General features: G+C 50.0%; 1 protein-coding gene across 2 annotated transcripts in view; it reads left to right on the top strand.

Moving 5' to 3' along the window:
- Nucleotides 1–10,417, top strand: part of CCDC12 (coiled-coil domain containing 12) — a 60,997-nt gene extending 50,580 nt beyond the window's left edge. For both annotated transcript variants that reach the window (XM_037849567.1, XM_037849576.1), the window contains exons 3-7: nucleotides 6,483–6,562; nucleotides 8,418–8,479; nucleotides 8,730–8,764; nucleotides 9,870–9,946; nucleotides 10,042–10,417. In XM_037849567.1, the coding sequence (XP_037705495.1) occupies nucleotides 6,483–6,562; nucleotides 8,418–8,479; nucleotides 8,730–8,764; nucleotides 9,870–9,946; nucleotides 10,042–10,124 (337 nt within the window). In that variant the 3' untranslated portion in view covers nucleotides 10,125–10,417. The remainder of the gene's footprint in view (nucleotides 1–6,482; nucleotides 6,563–8,417; nucleotides 8,480–8,729; nucleotides 8,765–9,869; nucleotides 9,947–10,041) is intronic.
- Nucleotides 10,418–12,965: the final 2,548 nt, after the last annotated feature.

Here is a 12,965-nt window from a genome sequence, read left to right as displayed (position 1 = left end):
GCTGTGCAGAAACAGAGAGCATCCCTGCCACCCTGCAGGCCACACAGGACCACTTTCTATCCGCTCAGGCACCCAGGTACATCGGGGGGTATTTCAAGGGGCCGTGGGCGGGCATGCAGGTGGCAGCTGAGCTGCTTGTCCCCAGCTGTGCATAAAGGTTACTGGGGTTTGGGAAATAGGCTGTTCCATCTTGGACTGAAGGTCTGCCATGTCCCCATCCCAACTGGCAGAGCCCTCAGGGTCTAGGGGGATGGGCAGCAGTGTTGAATGGGTGGTTTGGCCTGTGCCACCTCCAGGACACCACTCTTGTCTGTTCAGTGGTAATGTCCATAGCCTGTGTCATCCCCACTCAGCCTCATGAGAGACAGCTGTCCCTCATGTCCACATGGAGACCATGAAGGCATGGACTTTCCCCTTCTCAGAAGCATCAGAGTGGAGATTTGGATCCAGGTCACCCTGGTGGAAATCTGGAGCTCTGGTACCTCCTCCCCCCACAGCCTCCTCATTCTAAAAATACAAGTAGCAGAAACCAGTGTTTGGCTCCAGGGGCCCCGGTAGAGTGGGCTTCCAGATTGCAGTGCCTGCCTAGTAAGCCCAGGGGCCTTGGAGTGACCCCAGCACAGCAGCCTGGGCCTGCTTGTGTGTGAATCTGTTGTCTTGCTGTTTGTTTCTTGACTTTCCTATCTGTTCTGACTTTTTTCTCTCAGTTCTGATCTTTGAATCTTTTTTATTCTATTGATTCCATTCTCCTTCCTTTATAACCCAGTAGCTGTATATTCTTTTGCTTTTCTGTTAGCAGTTTCCATCAGAATAACAACATGCATCCTTAACTTATCAGTCTAATAAAAATTAGTTCTTTTACTATTTCTTATACAGTGTACCTCAAGACACTTTAATTTGCGTTTGCTGCTTGTCTTGCTTTTTGTGCTATCGTTGCTATATTTTAAATCTCATGAGATATTATTACTGTTTTGTACAATTGATATTCATTTAGATTTACCTACATATTTACCATTTCTGATGCTTTTCATTCCTTCCTGCAGTTCCGGGCTTCCATCTGAAATAATTTTCCTATGGCCTGAGGCCTCCCTTTAGTATTTCTTGAAGCACAGATCTTCCAAAGACACATTCTCCCAACTTTTGCTTGTCTGGCAAAGTCTTTCTTTTTAAGACTATTTTATGTAGATTTAGAATTCTGGTTTGGCATTTTATTTTCTTTCAGCATGTCAAAGAAATCATTCCATAGTCTTAAGGCTTCGTAGTTTGTTGAAAAGTCAGTCAATTTTAGTTTCTCTTTTGAAGGTCATCTACTTTATCTGATTTAAGATTTTCTCTTTGTCTTTGTTTTTTAGCAGTTAAACACTGATTTTCCTAGGTATACTTTTTGTTGAATTTATCCTACTTGGGGTTCATAGTGTTTCTGTAATTCATGACTTGGTGTCTTTCAGTAATTCTATAAAAATTTCAGAGGTGTTTTCAAGTATTGCTTCAGGGACTTTTTTTTTTTTTAATTCAGTTTTATTGAGGTATATTGACATACTCTACAGTCATCCACAGTATACAATCAGTTGTTCAAAGTACCATCATATAGTTGTGCATTCATCACCACAATCAAGTTTTGAACATTTTCATTACTCCAAAAAAATTAAAATTAAAATGCAAGTAAAGAAGACCACCCAAAACATCCCATCCCCCCATTCACCACTATTATTCATTTAATTTTTGTCCCCACTTTTCTACTCACCTGTGTCCATACACTGGATAAAGGGAGTGTGTGCCATGAGGGTTTCACAATCACACAGTCACACCATATAAGCTACATAGTTATACAGTTGTCTTCAGGAATCAAGGCTACTGGGTTGCAGTTCAGCAGTTTCAGGTGTTTCCTTCTAGCTATTCCAATACACTAAAAACTAAAAAGGGATATCTACATAGCGCATAAGAATAATCTCCAGAATGACCTCTTAACTCCATTTGAAATCTCTCAGCCACTGAAACTTTATTTTGCATCATTTCTCTTCCCTCTTTTGGTCAAGAAGGCTTTCTCAATCCCACGATGCTGGGGCCCAGCTCATCCCTGGGAGTCATGTCCCACATTGCCAGAGAGACTTACACCCCTGGGAGTCATGTCCCACATAGAGGAGAGGGCAGTGAGTTTACCTGCTGAGTGGGCTTAGAGAGAGAGGCCACATCTGAGCAACAAAAGAGGTTCTCTGGGGGAGACTCTTGGGCACAATTATAAGTAGGCTTAGCCTCTTCTTTACAGTAACAAGCTTCATAAGGGCAAGCCCCAAGATGTTGGGCTCAGCCTATTAAATTGGTAGTCCACAGTGCTTGTGAGAATATCAGTTATGCTCCAGGTCAGGTAGTTTAATATTTCTGCATTTTTTTCTTAGACCTTCAGGGGGACTTCGCAAGTACATTTTTATTCTCTGTCCAAATTACTTTGGGATGTATTGGGGTTTCACACTAACCTGTACAAACCAATCAGATCTCAATCCCTATGCAAAGTACCATGTAATTATGGTGTTTGAATAAACTGACCATACAAGTTAAATTATTTAGTGTGCTGAAACAGTTTCAACCTGAAACTGTTGAACTAGGATGTATAGAAAATATAGATTTTGCATCAAATAAACATCTCTTCCTTTGGTCTCCACAGAAGTTGAAGTTTTAAAAACACAGTCAATATTGTCCTTTACCCTTTAGTCTGATTTGCCTTAGTGCTAACCAGATCAGCTTCATTCATATCTCTAATTGAAGTCTGAACACTTTTTCAGCTTTTTAACAGTTGCTATATGGAGTAATACTGACATTCATAGGTGCCGAACTCCAGCTCTGAGTCTCAGGTGTCGCACAGATACCTGAAGTTCCAGGGACTGATGCACCTGTATGTTAGGTCTTTGAATCATGTTCCATATGTCTCTGTTTCCAGTTCACCCCTACTCTTAGGATGGGGGAGAGTATGGGGAGCTTCACAACAGAAAGTCTGGGGGCTTCGCCAGTGTGCTATTCCTTGGCTGCCGTAAACACACATTTTTCTCTCTCTAGCTCCATGAGATTGCCAGCTCTGCTCGGTCTCTGAGCCTTTCAGCCACTGCTTGCAAATAGACAATGCTTTAAAGGGAAAGAGTTGCCAAATGTCAGGCTCACTCTGTTACATTTTCCTTCTCTGTGTGATTCTGGCTCCTCAAGTCTTTGCTGCCTTGGTACTCCTGCAAGGCTGACAGTAAGTTTTTTTTTAATGTTTGTTGTCAAGTTTAAGTTATTTGCAGAAGAGGGATTAATCTTGGGCTTCTATTAGGAAAAAAGGCCTGTCCCCCAAGCAGAGCCCAGTGCCCCCCACCTCTCCCAACAGCAGTGGGGGTGCCTGGGAGGTGGGGCTAACTGGGTGGAAGTCTCTTCATTAGCGCCAAAAGAGCTGGTGGGGGAGGGCTTGAGCCTCGCTTGATAGAGCTGAACACACCCAGATAGCCTCTTTTTTATAGGTGTGAAACTGGGGCTCAGAGTGGAACATTCCCACAATGGTTGGGACACAGACGTTCTTTTTTTAAAATTGAAATGTTTTATTACAAGAACAATATTAAAGAAAAAATTAAATAATCTACAATGTAATTATGACTTTTACTTTTGCTTATTTTCTTCTGTCCATATATATATAGATAACTTTTTAAAACAAGATTCACTGTGTTATATGGTCCTATGTGGGTTTTTTTTTAATTATTATTCTAGTAATATATATATATATATATATATATATATATAACCTAAAATTGACCCTTTTAACCATATTCAAATATATACTTCAGTGCTGTTAATTATGAACTTTTTCACACAGTTCATTCATTCATTCATTCAGTGGACTAGTATTGAGCATGTAATATGGCTGAATAATCATGCAAGCTGTTGGGGATATGGCTATAATCAAAACAAGGACAGATACCAACATGGCATGAATATTACTATAAATATAAGTTGGCAGGGTGTTAAAGAAGCACAGACGCCATCAAAAAGGAGGAGGAAATAGCAGGTGATGGCGGGGGAGTGGCTCTAGAGGAGGCTACAGGTCAGCGTCAGGCCAGCACGGCTCATTCCTGGAACGCTCATGGCATTTACCATCCGAATCTGGGCAGTTTTGAGAACAGGGGAGTGCTGAGAATGAGCGTGCCCTGCAACGCGTGTACACAGGCCTGTCCTGGGAAAACCGGGATGCGCGGACATCCTAACCCAGGCCTCCTGAGACTCACCTGGTTTCACGGGAGGAACTCGGGCTGGTTTCAGGATGGAGTGCGGGCTCCACAGAGCTACTTCTCAGGATGTCCACATCCCCCTTCCTAGTCTTTCCAGAGGATAAACCAAGAAATCAAAGTTGTAGGAGACACAGTGAGATAATAGCATCTAGTTGATACAGTGGTTGTGACTTCATTGCTGTTTCCAAGGAGAATGGGCAGCAGTGTGTCGGGGGTGATGGTTAAGGTCATTTCCTTTCTCTCTTTTCACCCTCCTACCTTCCTTCTACCTCGCCTTTCTCCTTTCTCCTTCTCCTTTAATAATTTATTTCTTTCCCCTTCCTTCATTTCTATCTGATTAGGTTAGGTCAATGAAGTACTAGAGTGGTGGGACCCAGGCGTTCGTGACTGCTTGTCCAGCGCTCACTCCGGGAGCTGCTGGGGTGCTATGGGGGCAGCCCGCAGCTGATGCGGCTCTCTCTCTCTTCTGGCCTCTCTGTCTCCCTCGTTCCAGCAGGTCTTGTGCAGCCATGGGCTACAGGGGATTTGGCAGGGGCAGGCGGGTAGCGTGGATACTTGCTGCTGCTTCGAGTTCTGGGTACAGTTGCCAGCAGACTCTCCTCTCTTCCACCGATTTCTCACAGAACCTTGGAGTCAGTTTCAGAGATTGACAGTTTTTTTCTCACTAATCCCTGCAGTTTTCTTCCCACACCCAGTTTCTCTTCCTCTTTTCTCCCCACCCTCTTGTGAACGAAAGTCACAAATCATGTCCCACTTTCTCTCCCTGTGCCTCAGTAACCTGACACTTACCCTTAGACCCGGGGCAGGCATTAGGGAGTGGGGGCCAAGGTGGGGTGTCTTTCCCTGTTGCTTAGTGGAATCAGCCCCTGGGAGTGTGGGGTGGGCTTCCTCTGCACAGGAGATGCTGGTGCTGCCCTTCCCCCACCCCCCACCCTCCCAGCACAGAGGCCCTGGCAGGAGGGAAGCAGAGCTCATGTGTACTTGGGGGGCAGGTGGGGGGGACAGGTGGAGCTGATGAATAGGGGGCCGAATTTGGCATCAAAAAGTCCCAAGTTCAGGGCATTACTCTTGTCAGCTATGTGGCCACAGACAAGCTGTCTCACCACTGAAAAAGCTCGCCTTCCTCCTGGGGACAAGCTTCAGTCAGGGTTTGATGAGCTGCTGAGCCAGGGCAGCTCCCAGTGATCCTTCAGTGCAGCCAGCCGACCTGAGGAGACTGAGGTGAGAGGAAACTAGAAACTTGGTCACTGGCCCTAGGTCCCAGGGTATGTGTATGTGACTTCTGTGATTCTGGCCCCTCCTGGCTTCTACCTCTTTGTGGAGGTCTTGGGGTCTGCCCTGGTAGCATTTTAAAGACTTCTTGCAGGGGCATCCAGGCGGACTGTGGCTCTCCCAGCCTTGTGCAACATCAGGCCTGTTCCCACAGCCCTTACCCGTCTCTCCCAGCAGTCATGGAGCCCTGTGGGGTCAGCCTCATTTGCTTTGTACCTTGGCCCTGTCCACTCTCCAGCCTCAGACCCAGTCACCACCTCTCCCTGGAATCCTCTCATGTTCCCCCTAGCTGTAGGCAGCCAGGCCCCCTCTGAAATCCCCGGGCACATTGCTTGCTTCATCACTCACTGCTTCATGAACATGACATTTGTCCCCAGTATTTGAGGGATTATGTGGCAGTGGTCCCAGAGCACAAAGGCTCTGAGGAGGAGACCTGGCTTTGGGGAACCCAGGGGTTATCACTGGCCTTCTCTTTTAGGAGTAACTCAGCTCAGGGGCTCTTGTCCTGGCTAGGGGTCAGATCTTGCTTTGGTCTCAGACCCTACAACCACTGCTGTGTGACCTTAGGAAAATGGAGCAGTCTCTCTGACCCTCTGTTAGCTGTCAAGTGGAGATAATCCAGGAGAGACATCCAGTGAACGCTCCCCAGGGCATCTCTGGCCCCAGCTCTGGGAGACAACCATGACCCTGAAATGCAGGCTGGGCCTTGGGAGAGCAGCTCACCCAGGTGCTCATCGACACATGAGGAGTCTGCGGCTCAGAGACGGGGAGGCCTGACCCAATGAGGTCTCTGTGTTTGTGCTTTTCCTTCTTCACCAGGCTGTCTCCAGAGAGACCAGAGGAAAGTTGGGAAGTGAGCAGCTTGTGTGGGTTCATCACATTTTGACTTGGAAGTCATATGAGGTCAATGAGATTGTCCCATGCTTCCCCTTCATCTCTGCTTGTTCTCTCTGCTCATAGGGAGCTCAGACTGCGGAACTATGTCCCAGAGGACGAGGACCTGAAGAGGAGGAGGGTGCCCCAGGCCAAACCTGTCGCGGGTAGGTAGGCAGCCTCCCCATCTCTCCTCTGTGGCATTGTCAGTCGCATCACTGGATCAGCAGGTGTTGACCTTTCTTGGAGAACAACCAGCAAGTGTCAGGGCTGGAAGTTGGGCCTCTGGGACCCTCCTCCATCATCTCACGTCAGCTGCAGATAGTCTGCGGTGACAGCAGAGAGGTGGTCAGGGCACTGCAGGGCTCTGCTATGCCTGCTCTTACCTGCCCAGACCCTGAGTTTGAGGACTCCCAGGACCACCAAGGGGCCCAGGAAGAGGCCCTGGACCCCTTAGGAAATAGGGCAGGACTGTGGGTCCTGTGGGCTCTGGGTGGGTCAGAGGGAGGGACCCTGACAATCATTCAGGCACCCTCAGAGCAGTGCGCGGGCAGATACCAGCTGGGCTCCAGCCAGGCAGCTCTGGAACGTGGATAATGAGGAGAGGTGTTCAAGGCAGTGGAGTGGGGGGCTAGCATGTGGGCTGGACCAGGGGGCTGCTCACACCTCGCTGCAGTATGGGAAGCAGCACAGCAACCAGCAACATCTGGCCGGCCCTTGGTGCTTCTGTGACCTTCCACCCTAAAGAGGCTGGGGAGCTTCTGGATCATGCAGATTTCTGGAGATCATCTCAGTTTTTATTCTTTACCGCTATCAATTTTTAATTACACAAGTAATAGATAAATGCTTTTATCTTATAAGAAAGTGAAATGTTGCCCATTCAGCCACATCCTAGTCTGCTTATCTACCTCCTCTACCCCTGAGATTCAGATGCTTCCCTGGTGGTTTCAAGGTTTGGGCCCCACTATGGTGGTGGGGGGGGGGGTAGAGGCACAGCAGAGGGCAGTAAGTCAGGACAGGGCATTGGGCTGGGGGGCTAGTCCTGTGCCTTGGGGTCAAGAGGCAGCCAGGAACTCACACCTGTGGCTGGAAGGAGGAGAGGCAGGTCACGGGGGCCATGAGGGAGCATGGACAGGACCTCTGAGGAAAGGTACAGGGGAGAAGAGGACACTGGGGTGAGGCAGAAGTTCCCTGTGGTGCTAGGGGATGTACTCAGTCAGGTCAGGATGGAAGCCCAGGAGGAAAAGCAGCTTCAGATGAACCTGGTGTCAAAGGCCCCAGCCATGTACCCCTCTGTGGGTAGTGGTCATTACCTGCTAGATGCTAACTGGGGCCTCTCATGTCTGGTTCCAGTCAAGTTTAACTTTTATTTTTACCAAAACTTTCCCAACACAGTTTTGCCCTGAGTGATTGATTCCTACCTGCTGAGAAGATGGGGCAACTGATTGACAGGGGTGGAGGAGCCCACAGAGCCCAGATGTGTCACCAATGTCTGGCCAGGCCGCCTCTGGTGACTCTCCCCACAGGGTGGGGCCTCCTGGTCAGCCTGCGGCGCTGGCCGTGCTGGGTGGAGTCCGCAGGTGCCACTCCCACACCTGAGAAAAGTCACCTGCAACCCAGGCCAGTCCAGGGCCCAGAGGACATCCTCAGAGCCCAGGAGTCCCTGGAGGTTAGGGGAAAAGCCAGTCCTCAAGCCCTTCACAAAACCATGCACCTTTGAGTATATCCAGGCAACCCTGTTGGTTTACAGTGGGCAGCCCGAGGCTGAGAGCAGTAGCCATGCTTCTGACTGGAGGTCGGGGCTGCTCCAGCTGACTGCCTCCCACTGTCTCTCCCTTACCCCGTGAGGAAATTGGGCCTTCACCCTGGGAAACTTGGCCCCTCGTCCAGCGCTGCCTTTTCTGGGGCTTGGCCTCTGGCTGGTCAGGGGTGGAGGGGAGAGGTAGGGCCAAGGAGACCCAGGAGCTCGGGGTGTGGCAGCGCCTTTCCGACTCTCCTTCGTTGTTGTCTTGCACCCTCTAGTGGAAGAGAAGGTGAAGGAGCAGCTGGAGGCCGCCAGGCCGGAGCCCGTCATTGAGGAAGTGGTGAGTGCCTGGGGTGGGCCCCTGTTCCCCCTTGTTGTTTCTGTGGGTTCTTTCTCCCATCCCCTCCCTGCTCTCCCTCTGATCTGCTTCCTTCTTTTCACTTCTTTCTTCTCTTTCCACCTCCCTACTTCCCCTCTTTCTCCTCCTTCCTCCTTCCCATTCTTCTGCTTCCCCACCTTGGTCCCCTGTCCTCCCACCTCCCCTGGGACCTGGCCCCTCTGGCCCTGATGTACGTGTCCTCCCTCCCCAGGACCTGGCCAACCTCGCCCCCCGGAAGCCTGACTGGTGAGTGTCGTGCAGCTCTGCAGGGCTGGTGCAAACTGGGGGTCCTTGGTGCCCAACTTGGGCTTAAAGCTGGGCCCTTCTTCCCCCATAGCAGGAGACAGACAGTATAGACATGTAGCTACAAAAAGACAATTACTGTCCAAAATGAGTGCTGAGAAAGGCGTAAGTGGAGTGATGGAAGGGAAGGAAAGGGGGATGATGTGCGCCCACACCTGGAGGCTAGAAAGGGGCTGGCCCTGGGGAGGAGGCTCAGGCAGAGGGAGAGCAGCAGCTCCTTCTGAAAGGACGAGGACCCACTGCACCCAGACAGCCCCATTTGAGTGAGGCAGGCCTCAGGGCTGCAGTGAGGGGCAGGATGATGGGAAGGGCAGATGTGGGTTTTTGCCCCAATTCTGCCACCAACTAGTCTATACCCCCCTGGCCCCTGTTGCCTCATCTGTGAAATTGGGGTGCTCATCCTTCTCCAGTGCCCCCGTGACTGAGCTGAAAAAGAGGGCGAGAGAGGGCCATGTGGGCTGGGAGGATCGTGTTTATTCTACCTGGGGCCAGGTAGAGGCACTTGACCTCTCCTGCAATTCTGAGAAGCCTGGCTCTGTGTCAGTACAGCACTGGCTGAGGTTGTTTTAATTTGATGAAACAACAGCATGGGCCATGTATCCTAGGAAACCCAGAGCCAGAGAGAATGGGCTCGGTGTGTGCATACTTTTGGACACCTGTGGTCATGGGGGTGAGTGTGTGGCCTGGGGGAAGTGGGACCCACAGTGGGCCAGTGCAAGTTGCTCCCTGATGGTGACCATGGGGCCAGACCAAGAAGGAGACTTGAGGAACCATCCATCAGCCATCCATCCTTGCATGCACGCGAGTACTGGGTGGGGCTGTGGTGCCAGTCCCCTGCCTCAGTGGGAGCAAGAAGGGTGGCTGATGCTGGGTTCTGGAGAGTACTGACAAGGAAACAGAGGGGCTTCCTGGCCTCCTCCCCAGGCCAGCCCCCTCAGGGAAGCGAGTGTGATTCCTCATGCCAGAGGGCCTCTAGGTGGGCAGGGGGCCCCAGGCCACACCCAGACCAGCCTTTAGTCTCTGGCCTCCCCCCACTTCCCCACTCCAGGGACCTCAAGAGAGATGTAGCCAAGAAGCTGGAGAAGCTAGAGAAGCGGACCCAGAGGGCCATCGCTGAGCTGATCCGTAAGTGCACGGCTGGGCAAGGTGGGGCCCCCACTTTCTGGGTGGGCCCATGTCCAATGCCCCTCCCCACCACTTCTGTCTGCTCTCCCTCCCAGGTGAGAGGCTGAAAGGCCAGGAGGACAGCCTGGCCTCCACAGTGGATGCCACCGCCGAGCAGGAAGCCTGTGATTCCGACTGAGACGTGCTTTGACCCCCTCCTCCCCACAGCCTCTCCTGTAGGTGGATGGTCTTGGATAGAGGTGGGGCCTGGGCTTGCCATCACCCCCATTTGGCTTCAGGGCAGTGACTGCCTGCTCCTTCAGGTCTGAAATCCCCATGGGGTGAGGTTAGCACCTTGCTTTTTGGGCAAGCACCGATGGGGTGGAGCCAGCAACAACTCTGTGAGTGGGCCTGTGTATATACTTTGTATGTATTTTGAACTTTTTCTACTTCTGGAAATAGAGACAAATAAACCCCTGTATGTGATTGAAACCTATCAGTTCTTTTCCTGGGTCCTAGAGGTGTACTATGGTTTGGGTCCCAAGCAGGCTGACTGCAGAGGTGGTGCTTAATGCTAGTAAGGCCTGTACTGGGCTGGGCATGTCGAGGCAGAGGGGATGGGGAACATCCTGGGTGACCCTCTGGGTCCAGGTCCTGGCCCATCCATGGTCAGTGGTGGTCATCTCACAACCTTTGGGTGACAAAGACAGATTCTGGGACAGTTCAGTTATAAACTCTGGGCCTTGCAGTGGTCTCTGGGACATCCTGAGAGGCTTCCACCCTGTTCCTCAGGAGTGGGCCTGTTAAGGGGGTACGCTATGCCCTGGTAAGCCTCATTTCTGCGCCACAGATTAGAGGCCCCTGATACTGGCCCTTTCCCAGCCTGCCCAGCCCCAGGCAGCCCTTTCCCCCATGTCAGCCAGTCAGGGCTAGACTGTGGCTTCTTAGTCCAGGGCCCCCGTATGGGAGAGGGGTGGCCCATTCTGCTGTAGACTGGAGTGTTGAAGGCTGGGTTTAAGATGTGTTCCTGGCTGTTGGGCCCCCAGGGCGCTGGCTTGAGGCCCAGGACACTCCTCGGTGGGGTTGACTCCCCGAGGTGACTGGTCATATCATCTCCGACTCCCGGTACCCGTGGCCAAATGGAATTATAGCTCCTCTAGGATGGTCACACCCTTGGGTGTCTGTCAGTGTTTCTCCTTGAGCCTACTGTGCCCCCACCCAACCTCTTCCTAAGCAGAGCCTCTGTGTGACGTGCCCCAGAGGGTGGCACACCTCCTCCCCACTTCCACAGCTTCTGCCCTTGGTCACTGTCCTGGCTTTGACAGCAGAGTACATGTGCTGCCAAAAAGCCTTCAGGCACATACGTAGACATTCCATCCCAGCAGGTTTAGAGATGGAGTGAGCTCCTCAGCTGGGCCATTTGGAGTGGGAGGAAAGGATTGTGGGGCAGAGGGAATGCGAGGGCCCTCCTCCCACTAAGCCATTCCAGAGTGTTCTTCCATCCGTGCTGTGTTCCAGGCGCACACTATTCCGGCTTTCATGGACAGTGCTGAGAACTCAGGTCAGGGAGGTGCAGTGAGTGTTGACACACAGAGACCAGCACACTCAATAGTAAATTAAATTTTAAGTTAAAATTATGAGTTACTTGCAGAAGATAATTCCTGTGTAGAAAAGGAGCAGACATTTGCAGCTGTGAGCTGAGGGACAAGGCCAGGTCTCTAATTTCCATGAGACAGGGACCAGATATGCCCGGGTGCCAGGACTGGCATCAGACTTCCTCCCTTCCCCGGGAATACAGGATGAAGACTCCCCGCTACCTCTGGGGACTATAGTTGGAAACAAGATTGTTGTGGCAGAGGAGGGACCCAGCCTCCTGGTGACTGGCATCTGGGCTCCCGTTCACCACCAGCTCCAGGATTAGAGTGGCTTTTCCTTGCAGTACTAGAGCCCAGATTGCTGATGAAAGGTTTGCTTCTGAGTTTACAGCTGTGGGTACCCTGGCAGAAAAACTGCCTTAAAGAGTGAAAGAAAAGCAAAAACTGCCACGCATGGTGGGCACTCAGAAATTGCAAAGCACATGAGACAATACAATGCCTCAAAAAATAGCCAACACACACCAATTAGAATGGCTGCCATTAAACAAACAGGAAACTACAAATGCTGGAGGGGATGTGGAGAAATTGGAACTCTTATTCATTGTTGGTGGGACTGTATAATGGTTCAGCCACTCTGGAAGTCAGTCTGGCAGTTCCTTAGAAAACTACATAAAGACTTACCATTCGATCCAGCGATTGCACTTCTCGGTATGTACCCGGAAGATCTGAAAGCAGTGACATGAACAGATATCTGCACGCCAATGTTCATAGCAGCATTATTCACAATTGCCAAGAGATGGAAACAACCCAAATGTCCTTCAACAGATGAGTGGATAAATAAAATGTGGTATATACACACGATGGAATACTACACGGCAGTAAGAAGGAACGATCTCGTGAAACATGACAACATGGATGAACCTTGAAGACATAATGTTGAGCGAAATAAGCCAGGCACAAAAAGAGAAATATTATATGCTACCACTAATGTGAACTTTGAAAAATGTAAAACGAATGGTTTATAATGTAGAATGTAGGGGAACTAGCAATAGAGAGCAATTAAGAAAGGGGGAACAATAATCCAATAAGAACAGTTAAGCTATCGTGGGTAAATTTAACGTTTTGGGAATGCCCAGGAATGACTATGGTCTGTTAATTTCTGATGGGTATAGTAGGAACAAGTTCACAGAAATGTTGCTATATTAGATTACTTTCTTGGGGTAGAGTAGGAACATGTTGGAAGTAAAGTAGTTATTGTAGGTTAGTTGTCTTTTTCTTACTCCCTTGTTATGGTCTGTTTGAAATGTTGTTTTATTGTATGTCTTTTTAAATTTTTTTTATTTTTTTATTTTTTATACGGTTGATTTAAAAAAAAAAGTGGAAAAAAAAAAAACAAGGAAAAAATATGACGAGCCCCTTTGAGGAGCTGGTGGAGAATGCAGGGG

The sequence above is a fragment of the Choloepus didactylus genome, chromosome 1 (genome assembly GCF_015220235.1).
Source record: "Choloepus didactylus isolate mChoDid1 chromosome 1, mChoDid1.pri, whole genome shotgun sequence".
NCBI classification, from domain to species: domain Eukaryota; kingdom Metazoa; phylum Chordata; class Mammalia; order Pilosa; family Megalonychidae; genus Choloepus; species Choloepus didactylus.
This window is presented reverse-complemented; position numbering and strand designations above follow the sequence as displayed.